The following is a 17,089-nucleotide window of genomic DNA, read 5'->3' as shown; positions in this document are numbered from 1 at the left end:
GGGAGGGGGGGGGGGCCCGTTTTACAGTGCGGCGGTTGTGTGTGATGCAGCTTCAGGTGTTGCTTGTGGAGTGGAGAGGGAGGCGAGGCGAGGCGAGGCGAATGCAGTGGAGTCAGGCGTGTCCATGCGGCTGTGGAGGCGGACGGCAGGCATGCAGGCGAGCAATCTGATGCCTGCCTGCCCCCACCGCCGCCGTGCCAGCCGCGGATCCTTCGCAGGTGTTGGCCTCTCACACTACCACCCGACTTGTAGCAACTCAACACACGCACGACACGGCTGACGTCTGCGTCCTTTGTCTCTGAGCCTTCGATGCGGGAAGATCCGTTAACGCCACCTCAGCGGCTGCGCAGATGGTGCGCGAGCACACACACACACACACACACACACACAGTCAGACACAGGAAGAGGGCAAGGCGGGCGCTTCCGGTACCGCCTCCGTCGAGGCCATCGATCGCCCCCTCCGTCCTCGACGCGCCGCACGTGCGCACGCACACACCTGAGCATCTCGGTCGCTTGACGCCGTTGGCTTAGTCAGGCGTGAGACCGGGGTACAGGTTTACATGCGGCCCAATGAAGCGGCCAGCACGGTTCCACGTCGGCGGAATCCAGAAGATGCGCCGCCCCTGGAGGATTGTGTGCGGGGAGAAGATGGACCCACGCCGGCGTCGCTCCAGCTGCTGCTGCCCCGCACGCGAGAAAAACTTCAGTCGCGGCTCCAGCGCCAGCCGCTCTTCGAACTGGAAGAGGGGCGGGAAGCCCCACGGTGTCATGGCCTCGCTGCGTTCCACGATGCGCTGATACAGCTCAAAGTAGGACGACATGGGACGTCGTGTTAGCCCCATCTCGCGCATCACGTCCGCCGCCGCTGCCAAGCCTGCCAGGCGAGTAGCCGCGCCAGTTTCCAGCTGGCGAGCTGCGATCTCGCGGTAGGCCGGGCTGCGCACGGCGGACTCAAAGAAACGAAACGCCGTTCGCTGGGTCATCTCGCCACTCGCCACGGCCTCCGCGAGCGCCTTGAGGTGATTGTGCATGAGCCGCGAGCGCATGTCGCCAGGGTTGAGTACCGCCATGGCGGTATGGCACAGCCAGACGAACATGTCGTCGTTCTCGGACAGCTTCTCATAAATCTTTCTGAAGCGGCGGCCGGAGATGAGCTGGTCGTACGAGGCGCCCTGGATGAACTCGATGAGCGCCGCAAAGTCCTCGTCACCGCGCGACGTGAGCTCGGCACGCGACCGCTGGCCCTCCAGCCGCTTAGGGATGTCCTGCACCTCGCGCATCGCGTCACCGCCGGAGGAGAAGCGGGCCTTCTGCTTCTCCTTGAGCGGGTCCGTCGTGAAGGATGCCTTGATAAAGTGCGCCGGGTAGCCGGGTGTGGGCTGGATCGGCACAATGACACGCCGCTTCGCAGCGAACATCGACTTGTCCAGCAGCACGCTGCTGGTGCGCAGCATCGCTGGGGACGACATCGGCTACCACGTCCAAGAATAAAAGACAACGGTTAATACAACTCGCAAAGAGCGGGACGGGGAGAGCGGCTGCGGGTGGAAGACGACACAGGTGAAGGGGGAGGGCGAAGGTGTTGCTAGCAGGCAATCCACCCTGCGATACACACACCACACACACACACACAGCCAGCCAGCTAATCAGCACCGCCGCTGCGAGTGGGGCAGCGGGAGAGAGAACCGCGTGCGCTGGAAGAGCAGGCGGCGCTTGCGAGAGCCGACTGCTCTCCTGACTTCACGTTCGTCAACAGAAAGCTCTGCGCCACCGGGGAGAGGAGAGGAGGAAGAGATTGTAGATGGAGAAGGGGTGGGATGGAGGCGGAGCATGCGAACACACGTACACGCACACGTGCACGTGCACGTGCGCGCACACCCGGTCCACAAATAAAGGGGCAGCTTGAGGCTTGGCGGATACAACCACGGCAGAGGGAGTGGAGGGTGCGTGGAGGGGAGGGGGCGGGCGGAGGTCGTCCGGTCTTGGCTGAACACTCGTGGGCAAAAAAGCCGAGGGCACCATGCACACACACACACACACAGACGGCAGAGAGGGACAGAGCCGATGCCAGTAAAAGAGTGCTCAGGGAACAACGGCAACGCGCCACCCGTAGCTGTCATCATCACCATTACCAGGAGCGGGATGATGATGGTGTTTGGTGAAGGTTCAAGGGGAGGGGGGAAGACGCGTGCGATGGAAGCCCCCTCTCCCCCTCTTCCTCTCCGGCTGTTCCTGTCGTTTGGTTCGAGGCACCATCCTTTCGCTCCCTCTCTGGTGCTTCTGCTTCGCCCTGCCGTTTTCCCGGCCGCATGGGTGGGGATTGTCGCCCCGCCGGCCACGATCGCCGCCACACTCAGCCACACCGCGGCTTGTCCCTCACCTCTCTTGCTTTCTTTTCCTTCATGTGCATCGTTGCTCTCTCGCGCATTGCTTGGCTCCATCGTGTTGTTCGACTAGGGGGCACACCAACATCACCCCTGCGATGGTTTGCCTGCTGCAGGCACCACGCCACCTCTCTCCGGTTCGCCGCTCACACACAGAGGGAGTGGAGAAAACTGGATGCCTGCCTACGCACTGTTCGCGGCACCGCCGCCGTCGTCCTCCACGAGCAGATCCTCAGAGAATACCGGCACCACCTCCTCGATGCGCTTCACCAGCTCCTCAACGTTCATGTTCTGCGTCTGAGTGAACACCGGGATTTCTTCCTCGTCCTGGTGCTGCACCACCTCTTCAATGAAGGCGCGGCACGGGTCAAACCACGGGTGTCGCAGGGCCTCGTCGGCGCTCGGTCGCTTGGCCGGGTCGAACTGCAGGAGCTGCTCGGCAAGCTGCACTGCCAGCGGCGGCACTGCGGCGATGGTCGAGTGGTGCAGCACCGGTGCGGTGGACAAGAGATTCACTAGCGTGGACGGGCACGGGCGGCGTTCGATGTAAGCTAGCGCGTAGTTCTTGGCGTTCTGGCTGGCGCGGCCGAAGGAGCGATCCGCGTCGAAGACATCCTTGGAGGGCGTGCCGACCAGGTGAAAGATGAGCTGCAGCTGATTCGCAGAGTCGTTTGACTTTCCAGGGAACAGGTGGCGGCGCAGCAGCAGCTCGCCGAGGATGACGCCAACACTCCACACATCGCTCGCGTAACTGTAGGCCGCGTCGAGGATGATCTCCGGCGCGCGGTACCACTGCGTCACGACCCCGAAACTGAGCTGCTCATCCGGGTCGAAGAAGCGGCTGAGGCCAAAGTCGCACAGGAACACCTGCGAGTTGTAGTGGATCAGAATATTGCGGGTGCTCACGTCGCGGTGCAGCACCTTGCAGCGGTGCAGCGCGCGCAGTGCCAGCAGCAGCTGGCACGTTATGTACCGCACGACGCTCTCGTCAAGCGTGATGGCGCCGTTCTTGATTACAGATGAAAGGTCGGCCGGGATGTAGTCCATTGCCACGTACACGTCTTTCTCCTCGCTCTTGGGTCGGAAGAAGAGGCGGCAGCCGACTACTTGCTCGCAGAACTGCAGATTTTGCAGTATTTCGATCTCGCGCAGCACACGGCGCGCCGTGTCCTCGCTGCGCGAGTAGTGCGGGATCTTCTTCACGGCGATCTGGTCATCGCAGAAGACAGCCTTGCAGACTGCGCCGTACGCCCCCTGGCCGATGATCGACTCCACTTGAAACGCGTCCGGGACGTCGAAGATGAGTGTGTTCGACTCCTGCATGATTTCTGGCGATAATACGCGTAGCCGATGCCGATCCTGCCTGGACTTGCCGTGCGCGAACCACCCCCCGCCTATTCACGGATGCAGGCTAGGGGATGGTGAGGGGAGAAGGGGCGCGATCGACCACAGGGTCGAAGCAGCAGCAGCAGCAGGAGAAGAGTGTCTCCTCAAGCGTCACTGGGGTAGCCCGCGCAGTCGGCGATGAGAGATGCGAGCACCAGCTCAGTGAGTATAGAAGAGAAGGGGGCCCACAGGGAGGCAGGAAAAGGCGCGTCGCACGGATGGGGAGATGAGTGTGTGTGTGTGGGGGGGGAGGGGGCGGTGGTGGTTGGTGGTTGGTGGTTGGTGGTGACTGTGCAGCACCCTCCCGATGATCCTTTATTCTTGCCGCTGGTGCGGGTACTTGCTCCAATGCTTACGAGCGTACGCGTTGTCGATGTCCGCGCGTTCGTGCGCACGGGCGAGGAGAGAATGCGGAAATCAAAAGCCGCGAGCGATGTGAGGGGTCGCGGTGCAAGCGCAGGCGGACAACAACATCACGGAAGAGCATGCAAAACGGCGCCATAAGCTCACGCAGCGACACAAGTGCGGGCGATCACACCAACGTGCCTCTGCTACGTCTAGTCACTGCGCCTCCACCGCGTCGCTGCTGCGCGCATCCACTTTCGATTCGGCGTCGTGTCACGAGCGTGTATGTGTGTGTGCGCGCGCGCGTCTGCCGCTGCGCACGTGCCTGTGCGTCTCCTCCCATCCCCTCTCCTCCTCTTCCATTCGACTTAGCATTCGAACGCTTCAACGGCTTCCGCCATCACGCGGGGAACAGACGAACACGTAGAACACGGACAGGGGGCAGGCGGGCGGGCGGGAGAGACACTCCGGCTCGCCTCTCGGCCCTTCCCCCTCCACACGACTGTGCTGTGCCCTTAACCACCCCTCCGCGTACCACGCCACGGCAGCCCTTCAACGTACTCGCATCACCGTCCGCTCTGCGCCTCCTCGCAAAGGAAAGACCAACACGCCCACCCCCCTCCCCCGACACACATACACCCAAGCGGGGGGACCATGGAAGCGCAGAGGGCGGAGTGAGAGCGAGGGAGACGGGAACGTGATGGTGCGCGTGTGGGGCGCGCCATCAAGCTCAGACCTGCACGCACACGCAAACACATACATAGGGTGGCACAGACACGGAGAAGGATGAGGGAACGAGGCAGGGCCGTGCGCGAGCGCGAGATGAGGGGAGGATGGGCCCTGACAGCGAGGCTACGGAAGAGGCGGCGGATCGCGTGTGTGCGTGTGCGTGCGGGATTCAAAATAACTTTAAGCGGTATCGTTTTCATTTTCCGTCTCCACTCGCTTGTCGGTGTGTGGTGCGCCACTCAAACACCCTCCTCGTCTCGCCGCGTCGTCGAGGCACGCGCGTTCACACGCGCACCTCGACGGGGCTGCGGGATCGATGGCCGGCGTGGGGGGGGGGCGACGAAAACGTCGATGTCACACATGGCGTGCTAGAAGCCGGTGAAGAGCCTGTGCTCCCCCTCCACAGTGCCTCTCTGTCGGCCGCTCTACTTCGCTTCTCTCGACACCTCGGAATTCGAATGCACATCCAGGCCGCAGCGCCCACTGTGATGGCCAGCCTGGCGCCGCTGCCCCACTACAGCGTGTACACATCAGGCAGCTGGTGCGGGTACGAGATGGTGGGTGTCACGTCGAAGTTCTCCTTGATGGAGCGGGCCGAGACGAAGCGGGTGACGAACTGGCCGGCGCCCGGCTTGTCGTTTGAGCCGCTCAGGCGCGAGCCGCCGAACGGCTGCTGGCCAACGACGGCACCGGTGCACTTGTCGTTCACGTAGTAGTTGCCCGCCGTGTAGCGCAGGTGCTTGTCCGCCTGCCTGATCGGCGCTCGCTCGCGAGAGAAGACGGCACCGGTCAGGCCGTACTTCGTGGTCGAGTCGACGAGCTTGCACACCTCCTCCCAGTACCCCGGCTTACTGTCGTCATACACAAACACCGTCAGCACGGGGCCAAAGATCTCCTCGCGCATGAGCTGCGCGCGCGGGTCCTTCGTCTCGATGATGGTCGGCTCAACGAAGTACCCCCTCGTCTTGTCGCACTTACCCCCCACAACGATCTCGTAGGTGCTCGGGTCCGCCTTGGCGATTTCGATGTATTTGTTATTCTTGTTGAAGGACGTCTCGTCGATGACGGCGCACATGAAGCTCCTGAAGTCGTCCGGCTGGCCCATCTTGACCTGCTTCTGCCCCTTGATGAGCAATGCCTTCAGCTGCTCCCAGCAGCTCCTTGGCGCGTACAGCCGCGAGCACGCGCTGCACTTCTGTCCTTGGAACTCGAAGGCGCCACGGATGGTGCCGGCTGCCACGTGCTTCATGTCGGCGGAAGGGTGGACGAGATGGAAGTCCTTGCCGCCCGTCTCGCCGGAGATGCGCGGAAAGTTGTGGTACGTCTCGAGGCGGCTGAAGACGTTCTTGTTGATTTCGGTAAAGACGCGGGTCGAGCCCGTGAAGACGACGGCGGCGAGGCGCGGGTCGGCGTTCACGGCGCTGTCCATCACCGCCGGCTCGCACGGCACAAAGTTGATGACGCCCGCCGGCAGCCCCGCCTCCTCCATGATCTTGTACATGAGGTAGTTCGAGAGCACCGCCGTCGGGCTCGGCTTCCAGACCACCGTGTTACCCATCAGCGCCGGCGTGCCAGCGAGGTTCGCGGCGATGGCCGTAAAGTTGAACGGCGTGATGGCCGACACAAACCCCTCGAGCGGACGGTAGTCCGTCGTGTTCCACACGCCGCTGTTCGAGACGGAGCGCGGCTGCTGTGCGTACAGCTCCTCAGCAAAGTGGATGTTCCAGCGGATGAAGTCGCAGGCCTCGGCGACGCAGTCGATCTCCGCCTGCCACGGATTCTTGCTCTGGCCTAGCATCGTCACGGCGCGCATCTCGTGGCGGTATTTGGTTGACAGGAGGTGTGCCGCCTTGTAGAAGATGGCTGCGCGGTCGCGGAAGGGCACCTGACTCCACTCCTTGGAGGCCTCCACAGCCGCCTCCACAGCCTTCTTCGCGAGCTCCGGCGTCGCGTTGTAGGCCTTGGCGATCTGCACCTGGTGATCTGAGGGCATGATTCCCTTGATGATGTTCGAGGAGGTGTACGGCTTGCCGCCAATCATGATGGGGCATTCCCGCACCTCCCCGCGAGCCGCCGTGCAGGCCTCCAGCGTCCCCTTCGCGGAGGCAGAGCCCGGCTCGAAGTTGTCCATGGGCTCATTCAGCACAGGCGGGGACTTGAAGGCCGCGAAGGCACAGGGCACGGTACGGCGTAGCATCCTGTCTGCTTACGAGTTGGGAGGGCTGGTGTAAGGGCGAGGGTGGCCGTGTGAGAGAGTCTGGGGGAGAGGAGAGGGGGGAGTGTTGTGTGTGTGCGTGCTTGGTGTGCGCCGGAGGCTGCGCCGAGACGTTTTTCCTGTCGTCGTTCTTTATGTTCGAACGTGTCACGTCGCCGCGGTGCGCGTGCGTGTCGGCGAGCGCAGACGGGGAGGGAGGGAGGGGGGGGGGGCAGAGACAGAGACAGAGAGTCGGCGTTGAGCGGTGAGGCAGCATGTACGCATACTGGTGCGGTGCCTACGGCGATGCGGGAGGTAGTGCGAGGTAAGCTTCTGAAACGGTGTGACAGGCAGAGAGCGAGCGAGAGAGCGGATGACGACCACGCTTCCCTGACTGCCCACTCAGCGCCGTGGAGTGGCGCACGACGAGAGAAGGACGGAGCTCGTCCGTTTTACATCCTTACGCGACCAGAGGAGCCAACGTGTGGTGGCGGTGACATATGGTGTCATCGTCGGCATGGGGCCTGCGTCTCCCTCTGTCCCTGCTGCATGGAGCCGCGCGAAAGACAACCAAACACCAAGGCAGTCCTCTTCCCGCCACCACAGGCACCTCTCCCTCAGTCTGTACACGGCCTTCACCGGGTTTCTCTGTACGCATGCAGAGGCGTCCAATTTGGTGCGCTCTGCCTTTCCTGCATGCACCTCTGCAGACGTGTACGCGCCCCCTCCTCGTCCTCGCATCCCGTTCTCCACGCTGCTAGTCCCATTCAACGAGGGCAAGGGGGAGGTGTAGGTGTAGGTAGGAAGGGGGGGGTGAAGGCGCTTTGATGAGGCGTATGTATGCATGTGTGTGTGTGTGTGTGTTAGCTCGCCTGGTGGAGAATCAAACCAACGGAAATGAACGGCACCAAAACCCGCACGCACGCACACCCGTAGAGGCGGAAGAAAACCTTGGAGAGGGGGGGGGCGGTTGAAGCACCCGCATACTGCCACCTTCTCCGCCGCTGCCGTCGCATCCGGCACCAACATTACCACCACCGATGCCGCGGCATTCGCTCCCGCTTCACTCCGCTCGGATTAGTTAAGCCACTGCTGAGCGACAGAGAGAGGGACCGATGGCAGAGGCGGGGGCGGCGGCGCGTACTCCACACCTGGAGAGGCACACACAAACTCCACCACGGGCTTGGCTTCCCCGAACAGCAGCGCCTTTCTTTTTCCTGCCGCGTGTGCCCACACCGTCCCGCTGCCACACAACACACCGAGAGCTCAAGCACCACGCGACCCACCGGCCCCCTCTCGCATGGCGCGATGCCAGCCATGGGCACGCGCGTTACAGCAAAACGGGCCCACTCAGGCCCCCGCCCCACCCGAAGTGGCTCGGCATTTGGCAGGGATGAGGGGCTGCCTGCCCCCCCCCCCCCAAACGCACACACGCACACACGGACAGACGGACAGAGTGGGGTGTGCGTGCACTGGGCCCTGCGATGCCACGCACTTCTCAGTGCGTGTGTGTGTGTGTGTGTGTGGGTGGGTGGGTGTGCCCTCCCCTGTCCTCCGTCATCGGGGGCAGCGATGCCTACCTCACGAAGAAACGGCTCACAATGTGAAGAGGCTGCGCGGGCCCACCTATGCGCATCTTCTTCACCCGAAGCAGGCACGTGTCCGGTATCCGGCACGAGGCGGCTCTACCAGCGCGTGTCAGCAGGCGACCGCGAGCGGCTACGCTTCCGGTCGCCGCTGTCATGCTCGTGGCGCTTCTCCTTCTTTTTCCAGTACTTGGACTGCTCCTTCTCAAGCTTCTCGAGGAGGCGGCGGGACACCTTCATGATGTGGAGGTAGTTGCACTGCTCACCGCGCTGGCAACGGTTCTCGAGATCCTCCTTGCAGCACGCCTCGGCGAAGTTCGTGACAGGCGACAGCTCAGGCAGCACAATGACGTCGTTCAGTTTCTTGCCGCGCAGCTCCTTCACGATGCGCGTGGCGACCTGCGGATCCTCGAAGCGGATGTACACGTTGCCCAGGAGGTGATCGCCGAGGTTGCTCACGACGCGCAGCTCGGCAATACGGCCGAACTCCATGAAGGTGCGCCACACCTCCTTATAAAAGTGCTCAAAATGCTTCTTCAGATACTTTTTGTCCAGCTCGAAGGTCCACTCGCGGTCCTTGATGTGCGCAATGGCGTGCGGGTTTGGGTACATCAGAGGGAACAGCACCGTCGGCGATGTGTCGGGGCGATAGTGTAGCTTAGTGCACTGATCGCCGTGCCGGCACGCACCCATCTTGGAGAAGAAGGCGCAGCGATCAACGTGGGCCGTCATGGCGCTGGTCAGACGCGGGTGCGCGCGTGGGCGTGACGGCGATGAAGTGTCGCACAGTCTATGGAGGTGCACCAGCCACGTCGGTCAGTGTCCACGTGAGGGCAGGGCGGACGCGGCGCTCGCAAAGTCTGAGGGGAAGGGAGAGGGGCAGGAACGGCGACTTGGCAGCGAGGGAGAGAGGGTCTGGTCGGTGGCGCTAATTCGGTGTAGCTGTATGTGTGTATGTATGTGTGTGTGTGTGTGTGTTATGGTACCCAGCGCTTCTCTTCCCTCCCGAGATGCCAAGGCGCACGTGCGTATGCGCATCACGCCGTGTATGCGTGGGTGTTCCGGCGGCAGGGCGAGAGACGGGTGAGGGGTGCATCGTTCACGCGGGCAAGAGGGGAGATTCAGTAGAGGTCGGAGGGAGAGGCAGAGCATACGGGCAGACCCCATCCACACATGGGCCGCCCCTGTGTGGATGGGCGTGTCACAGAACGCACACGTGTGGGCCGCCTTTCCATCGCGTGCACACATTCCGCGTATATATATATATATATATATATGCATGTATACATGAATCTATTTATATCCGTGACCTCTGTGCATGCGCAGGGTGACAGCTATCTATGTCGATGCTTACGCGCATCGGTGCATGCGTGCGTGTGCGTGCCCGCGGCAAAGGTGCGGTCCAAAACGTTACCAGCACACTCCCATGTTCTATGCAGGGCGGCGGGGAGGAGGGGGGGGGTGAGCGGGTGGGCACGCGGATGCTGCGGCCGCTACCGTGTGAACACCTCTCCTATGCGCGCTATACCACAGACGCGCACTCGTGCAACACACCGCGTGCACCGTCGTGGCAGAGCCCCTTCCTCCACTCACGCGCCGATCGCGCTTCAGAAACCATGAAGACGCCGCTGCGGCGGACTTGTCATTCGCCGCTGACCCCATTGACATCTTCGTTGACGTCGTCACTGTCGCTGCCTCCGTCGTCGCCGTCGCCGTGTGTGTACAGCGGCTGCGGCTCTGCCATGTCTTCGCGTGGTGTAGGCGTAGCACCGGCGGGGCAGCAGGAGGAAGCGACTGCCAAGCTCTGCTCCATAAAGCCGGAGCCCAGGCACTCTGCCGCTGCGAGGGCCGCCTGTGAATAGGAGAGTTGTCGCGAAGGGCACAGACTGCTGCCGTACACGAGGTATTCGGCCAGCGCATGTATTGCGACCCCAGTCGCCTGTTGACACCGCTCGTGGGCCTTCTCGGTGACGTCAGCGGCGGCTGATCGTGCCGAGGATGAAGCACCACCGCCTGTGCGCGTACCAAACAAGCTCTCCAGCATCTGACGGGTCGATGCAAACGGCGCCGCGGTGCTCTTCTCCCATGCTTTCTGCGCGGCGCTGAGCTCGGCAGGGGAGAGCACCCACAGCCCAGCTACGTCGCCGTGCGTGAAGTGCCGACGTGTGCTGCACACCGTTGCCCCGTCAGCGCGCCGCTCCACGCACAGCTCTGGATCTTGCTCCCGCCTCCGCGACTCCCCCACCACGGCGCACAGCAGCAGCCGCAGCAGGGTGTCTACCACGCATACCACATGAACAGTCGACGCAGCGCTGTCCCTCACCGTCGGCACTACAGAGACGGTTTCGCACAAGACAGACGACGACGCCGTCTGCGGGGCAGCTGCACCCTCGGCGGCGGCGCGCAGTACAACTGGGGTGAAGCCCAGCAGCTCCAACAGCCTGAGCGCCGTGCAGTCTCCTTTGCTGTCCGTCACACCACACGCGTTGTAAGAGATGCGAAACACCGCCATCGGTGAAGAGAGGTGGGGCGACGAGGAGGACGGCGAAAGCGGGCGGAGGACACACGTGCACAAGGAGACTGTGGCATCTGCCGCCGTATTCGGCGTGCCGGTCGTCGTGTACGTTGCTTTGGCAACCCCGCGAGCCCCACTCTCGCGACGACGCGGACCACCTCGCCGTCCCGTCGCTGTGGTGCTCGCTAGCAAAGGGCTGGATGAACATCCCAAGCTTGCACCACTCAGCTCCTCCAGCATGCGCACTGCCACCGCTGCCGGACGTGACAGGGACGCTAGCGGACTCGCTGCGGTTTCCGTCCGAGCGCGTTGCGAGCGGGAAGCACCAGTAAAGGACGACGGCACATCGTATGGGCCACAGCCGCGGCGACGAAGCCGCGCTTCTCGGCAGAAGCGCCTGTGCAGCGCGGCGTCCTCGTCGTTCTCGGCAGTATACAACATGCGGCAGAGCGGGCAACACGTGGCAATCGTTGGCTCCGCCCGGCCGAGATCCAAGGTTGTCTGCGTAAGGTGCTGCGGCGGGCGGCTGCGGCGCAGGCGTGGCCGCTTAGCTCCAGACGCAGGTGCGGCAATGTCGAGTGAGGCAGATGGCGCTGCAGGAGGAGGGCAGCGCGGAAAAGACAGATCGGCACTCCGTCTTCCATCGGCGCCGAAGAGAAGCTCGCCGAGGAGCATGTCCGTCCCCTCGTCGTCGTCGTCGCTGCAGCAGCAGCAGCTGAACGCCCTCGTGCTGGGCGGCTGCGTCGTACTCGCGGGTGGATCAACACATTGGGGGAGGGAGAGGGCTTCCTTGCTGCTGCTGATCGTGGCGGCGGTAGACGACGAAGGGAGGTCTGGGGGACTGCAGCGGACGCCGTTGGCGGTTTGTGAAAGTAAGGTGCTCGGGTTGGACGATGCAGTGGCTTTCCGCGTTGGCGTGGCAGACGCAAACACATTCAATAGAGTTGGGTGATGTTGTCCTGCAGGGAATAATGGCGGCATCGTCGGCGATGATGACCACGCTGCAGCGGCAACGCTGTGGAAAGCGAAGGCCTGTGAAGCACACACGGGCCCGCCTGCATGCGCTTCGGCACATGCCGTTCTGTTTCTATCCTTCTGATGGATTCAGGGAAGGGAGGGAGGCGCTTAGGTGGCCGCAAGCTCGCGCGTCCAGCCTTGCGAGGAGGGGAGAAGAAGAGCAGGAAGTATGTCGCGCACACACCCGGCGTGGGCAGCATCACAGGATCGCACCGTGACGCCTACGCTCCTCGCCGCGGCAGGCCTAGCCGCAGTCGTCCGTAGAGGAAGTAATGCGCCCTGGAAGGGAGCAACCGCTTCACGATTGGTGGCCGCGAGGGGGAGAGCAACATTGGATGCACGGACGCCGTCAGCAGAGAGGACTCTTTTGGCAAGTTAGGGCCTGTGGGTGTGCGTGTTGTCACTGCCACGGGAAGGGCGATGCAGAGAAGAAACAGGCGAAAAACCATACGACGACTCTGTTCAGCGCCGCGACTCGCCGACATGCAGGAGGAGGGGTGGAGTGGGTGGGGGCGGGGGGCTCTACACCATGAGCCGCAGCGACGGAGCACAGGAGGTGCAGCGAAGTGCCTCAGAGACGTCGGTAGTGACGGGAGGCTGGAGAGAAAGGGTGGCACTGACATGCGCAGTGAGCAAGTCCTTCAGCTCTGTTCTCCTTGCTCATCTATCGTTAGAGATGGCAGAAGATCCAGCGCCGCTAGCAACTCTGCCATCTCAACCGGTGCCGCCACTTCAGAGCGCTTGGTGTTAGCTGCCGAGGAGCTGCCACCATCGGCGGCTGCCTTGCAAGGTGTCGTTGCCTCCTCCTTCGCGTCCGCCACTCCACCTCCCGTGTGACCTGTCTCTGCAGTGGCGCTCTCACGGATGCCGTCGGCTACCATTCGTGCATCAAAGGCACGCAAGGCGCGCACCGCATACACGTAGTCAGTCATGAGAGCGTTTAAAGAGTCACTGCTGGCATCGCTTTTATCAGGGTCGTGCGGCGATGAATCTCGTGCTGCGGCGTCACCCACATCCACGCTGCAGGAGGAAGGCTGGTCCGTAACCACAGGCGGCACCGTCTTGTACACGCGGAATGTCTCCTGCTGCGGCTTTCCCGCCCAGTCATTGCTGTTGTTGAGCCGCAGTGCTGCCATCAGGAGTGCCAAGTCCTTCTCGAGAAATGCCCCGTCTCGCGAGTTGTCCGTCACGGCAGCTGTCGGCGGCGGATACGGTGACGACATGGCAGGCGTGTCGGATGCGTACTCGTTGATGTCCTTGAAGGTATGTCGCTGTCACTGTACAAGAGTGTGCGTCCTATCTACCGGTGTGCGTCGTGCACGCGTGTGCCAGTGTGAGGAACGGAGTGAGGGGATGGGGCTGATCGACGTGCCGTGCATCTGGAGCAGGCATGAGAAGATGCCATACATGCCCACACTCGCCAGTGCTCCGAAGAATGCGCGGAACGGCGGCAGCAGTCGTCGGGACGCAACAAGGAGGTTGGTGGTAGAGCGAGAGAGAGAAGGAGAGAGGCATGCACTCTGCACAGAGGGGGAGGGGGGGGATGAGTTCTGCTAGAACCCGCACATGTGTTTGCCCACACAACACAACATCATCAGGCGTTCCCAGCGGCCCCCCACCCCACCCGCAGGTAGTCCAGCGGCTGATGCGCGACATGTGCAAAGACAGACATGGCGTATGGGGCCAGCTATGTGCGCGCTTGTATGGCGACAGGAAGCGCGTGTCCGCCGTCCACACGCCCTTTGTCATCGCCGAGCCAGCGGCACTTACCCACAACGGCCTCACCGCGCGACTATCTTCTCCCTCACCCTCGCCCGCCTTGCCTTGCCCGCGTCTGTGGCCGCGCTTGCCGAAAAGTGTGCGCCGTCGGCGACGACGTCCCTCACTCTTACCTATTTTCTTAGCTGCCAACTTAAAACTTGTTCTCGCCCGATATTGCCGCCAGCACCACCCGGCTGGGCAGTTTGGGCTACAGTGACCGTACCGAGAGGCAATGCGTGTGTGTGTGTGTGCGGTCTTTGTTTTGTGTTCAGTCACGCAGTGGTCATCATCCGCTTGCCAGTCAGTCCGCCCACCCACCCCGTCCGTGAAGGGGTCCTTTCCGCTCGCTTGAAGCGTCGAGCGTCCGCCTCACCCCCCCCCCACATGCCCGCCTTTGGCTGCCTTCACTTCATCATCTTCATGACGTGCTTGCGGTACTCAGCGAAGTCACCATCGAACTTCTTCACAGTGTTGTCTTCGCAGACAAAGATGTCATCGCACAGGGACGTAATAAAGTACTCGTCGTGTGAGATGACCAGCAGCCCGCCGTTGTACGTCAGAAGCGCCTCGATGAGGGCGTTCACCGTGTCGATATCGAGGTGGTTCGTCGGCTCATCGAGCAGCAGAAGGTGCGGCTTCTGAAAAGTGATCCAGGCGAGCACGAGACGCGATTTCTGACCACCGGAGAGGGTGTAAATCGGCTGCAGCGCGCGCTCGCCCGACAGGCCCATGCTGCCAAGGTGCGCCCGCAGTTGCTGATCCTCCATGTGCGGGTACTTGGAGCGCAGGAACTCGAGGGAGGACAGCTGCGGGGTGAGGCTTTCCATGTTGTGCTGCGCAAAGTGGGCAACACGGATCTTCTTGTTCCGCACTACCGTACCACTGCGCGGCTCGAGAGCGCCAGTGCACACGTTCATGAAGGTCGACTTACCGACGCCGTTCGCGCCGACGAGGACGATGCGCGAGCTCTCGTCGATGCCCATGTTCACGTCCTTGAAGAGGCTAACGCCGGGCTTGTAGCCGAACTCGCAGTCCACCATCTCGATGAAGCTGCCAGACACCGGCTCGGCATCCGGAAAGGTGAAGGCGAACTGCGGGTCGGTGACGACGTCGGCCACCATCTCCATCCGCTCAAGCGCCTTGATGCGCGACTGCGCCATCTTGGCCCGGTTCGCGTTGTAGCGAAACTTGTCGATGAAGGCCTGAATGTGCGCCCGCTGCTTCTCCTGGGCGGCGTGCTGCTTCTTCTGCTGCCGCTCCTGCTCCACGCGCGTGATCTCGAACTGGTCATAGTTGCCGTTGTAGTAGTGCAGATGGTGGCCGACGAGGTGGATGACCTCGGAGCAGACGTTGTTCAGAAAGGTGCGGGAGTGGGAGACGACGATGAGCGTCTTCTGCCAGTCCTTCAGGAACTGCTCCAGCCAGAGCACCGCGAACAGATCGAGGTGGTTCGTCGGCTCATCCAGCAGCAGCACGTCGGGCTCGACAAAGAGGGCGCGTGCGAGCGCCACACGCATGCGCCAACCACCGGAGAGCTGCTTGGTCGGCGAGGTCATCATATCCTGCGTGAAGCTCAAGCCATGCAGGATGGTGGCCGCGCGCGCCTCGGCGCTGTGGGCGTCGATCGCGTCCAGTCGAGCGTACACCTCGTTCAGCCGCGTGTTGGCCTCCGTGTCGTTCTGCTTCAGCAGCTCCTGCTCCTCGCGCAGCAGCTGCGCCCGCTCGACATCAGTGGCCAGCAGAACCTCCAGCGGCGTCTCTGTCCCCGCGACGATCTCCTGCTCTACGTGCAGAATCTGCATGAACGGACTCACGCCCTCCAGCTCGCGCTCTGCCAGGGCACGCAGCAGTGTCGTCTTACCCGCACCGTTGCGACCGATGAGGCCGTACTTGTGCCCCGTCAGCAGCACGAGGTCCGTGTCGTCCAGTAGCACCTGCTTCCCGAGCTGGATGTGAATGGCCTCGCAGCGGATATCGGTGCTGTAGTTCGTGCCCTCGCCCTTGTGATGAATCTTTGTCACGGCCGTCGTGTTCGAGATGCCTCGCTTGCGCAGGAACTCCTCGTACTCCTCAGCGAGCATCGCCTTCTTCTCATCCTCCTTGCGCTTCTTGCGCATGTCCTTGGCTGCGCTGCGCTTCGTTTCCCACGTCCAGTCCTCGTTCGTGTTCGCCGTCGTGACCTTGCCGACACTCTTGATCATTGTCGCCCGCTTTAGACTCTCCTCGTACTGGCGACCGATGTTGACGGCGCTGGCGAGCCGGCTCGATTCCTCGCTTGGCCTCTTCGTGATGCCTTCCTTGAGCATCTGCTGACAGATGGCTGCGGTGCTCGTGCTCAGCTTTTCCTCGGAGTCGTTGAAAACATCGAACTCGCGGAAGTACAGCTTCATCGTCTCCTCGATGATCTCCTCCGGCAGGTACGACTCCGACGAGGTCTGCCCCTCCAGCATCTTGAGCATGTATTCGAGGACGCAGTCATCGATCTTGCGGAGCCCCAGTTCCGGGACGTGGCTCACAAAGACCTTCACCACACGCTCATCGTACGTGCTGAGGATCCGCTGCAGCTGCACCAAGTCCATCGCTGCTGGTGTTGCAGGGCAGCCTTGTCTGTTTACGCTTATGGGTGACGAGGCAAGGGGGGGGCGCAGACGAAACGTGATTCGTGTGTGCAGGACGACCTCTCTGATGGCAAGGGGGGGGGGCGGTTAGGCGCACCACGAGGTTGCAGTGGGTTGTCCACGAGAGAGAGACAGCAGAGGGGTGGGTGGGTGGGAGAGTACGTATAGTCGCACATGTGGGGAGGCATGTATGCGCGTAACCGCACCTGGGGCCGCGCCATCGCCCGCTCGTAATGACACACACACACACACACACACCGAGTCGTACGCGTTGGTGTCACCACAAAGGACGGCAAGAAGAGGAGAGACGCGAGCTCGCTGCAACTGCTCTCCCAGCGCCCCAGTACTCCGGTAAGAGCGATAGGCGTTGATAAAGGAGTCGATCAGGAGGGTAGGGTTAGGGCCCCAAGCCTGTGTGTACACGTGTGATGGAGAGACGGAGATGGACGAGGCGGAGGGGCGAGCAACGGGAAGGGGAGGAGGAAGACTCCGTGAGAGCACTGCTCAAGCACATCGTCACGCCTCCCCTCCCCCACCTCCGCTGCTCACCGTCC

At 62.5% G+C, this 17,089-nt stretch overlaps 7 protein-coding genes across 7 annotated transcripts; all 7 read right to left on the bottom strand.

Moving 5' to 3' along the window:
* Nucleotides 1–527: 527 nt before the first annotated feature.
* Nucleotides 528–1,454, bottom strand: LMXM_03_0220 (conserved hypothetical protein; the record flags this gene model as incomplete). Its single annotated transcript, XM_003871644.1, has 1 exon — nucleotides 528–1,454. One exon carries the CDS (start codon nucleotides 1,452–1,454, stop codon nucleotides 528–530), a length of 927 nt encoding a protein of 308 aa, XP_003871693.1.
* A 1,113-nt stretch (nucleotides 1,455–2,567) lies between these two features.
* Nucleotides 2,568–3,431, bottom strand: LMXM_03_0210 (putative protein kinase; the record flags this gene model as incomplete). Its single annotated transcript, XM_003871643.1, has 1 exon — nucleotides 2,568–3,431. One exon carries the CDS (start codon nucleotides 3,429–3,431, stop codon nucleotides 2,568–2,570), a length of 864 nt encoding a protein of 287 aa, XP_003871692.1.
* Nucleotides 3,432–5,358: 1,927 nt separating this feature from the next.
* On the bottom strand, nucleotides 5,359–6,975 carry LMXM_03_0200 (delta-1-pyrroline-5-carboxylate dehydrogenase,putative; the record flags this gene model as incomplete). Its single annotated transcript, XM_003871642.1, has 1 exon — nucleotides 5,359–6,975. The coding sequence occupies one exon, from the start codon at nucleotides 6,973–6,975 to the stop codon at nucleotides 5,359–5,361; it is 1,617 nt and encodes a 538-aa protein (XP_003871691.1).
* A 1,748-nt stretch (nucleotides 6,976–8,723) lies between these two features.
* On the bottom strand, nucleotides 8,724–9,356 carry LMXM_03_0190 (putative U2 splicing auxiliary factor; the record flags this gene model as incomplete). The annotated part of the gene is made up of 1 exon (XM_003871641.1): nucleotides 8,724–9,356. One exon carries the CDS (start codon nucleotides 9,354–9,356, stop codon nucleotides 8,724–8,726), a length of 633 nt encoding a protein of 210 aa, XP_003871690.1.
* Nucleotides 9,357–10,266: 910 nt separating this feature from the next.
* Nucleotides 10,267–11,814, bottom strand: LMXM_03_0180 (conserved hypothetical protein; the record flags this gene model as incomplete). The annotated part of the gene is made up of 1 exon (XM_003871640.1): nucleotides 10,267–11,814. One exon carries the CDS (start codon nucleotides 11,812–11,814, stop codon nucleotides 10,267–10,269), a length of 1,548 nt encoding a protein of 515 aa, XP_003871689.1.
* Nucleotides 11,815–12,797: 983 nt separating this feature from the next.
* LMXM_03_0170 (hypothetical protein) lies at nucleotides 12,798–13,379 on the bottom strand (the record flags this gene model as incomplete). The annotated part of the gene is made up of 1 exon (XM_003871639.1): nucleotides 12,798–13,379. The coding sequence occupies one exon, from the start codon at nucleotides 13,377–13,379 to the stop codon at nucleotides 12,798–12,800; it is 582 nt and encodes a 193-aa protein (XP_003871688.1).
* Nucleotides 13,380–14,321: 942 nt separating this feature from the next.
* On the bottom strand, nucleotides 14,322–16,496 carry LMXM_03_0160 (putative ABC transporter protein; the record flags this gene model as incomplete). The annotated part of the gene is made up of 1 exon (XM_003871638.1): nucleotides 14,322–16,496. One exon carries the CDS (start codon nucleotides 16,494–16,496, stop codon nucleotides 14,322–14,324), a length of 2,175 nt encoding a protein of 724 aa, XP_003871687.1.
* Between the last annotated feature and the right edge of the window lie 593 nt (nucleotides 16,497–17,089).

This window comes from Leishmania mexicana, chromosome 3 (assembly GCF_000234665.1).
Source record: "Leishmania mexicana MHOM/GT/2001/U1103 complete genome, chromosome 3".
Lineage (NCBI taxonomy): Eukaryota > Euglenozoa > Kinetoplastea > Trypanosomatida > Trypanosomatidae > Leishmania > Leishmania mexicana.
Note: the sequence above shows the minus strand (reverse complement) of the source record. Positions and strands in the feature narration are given on the sequence as shown.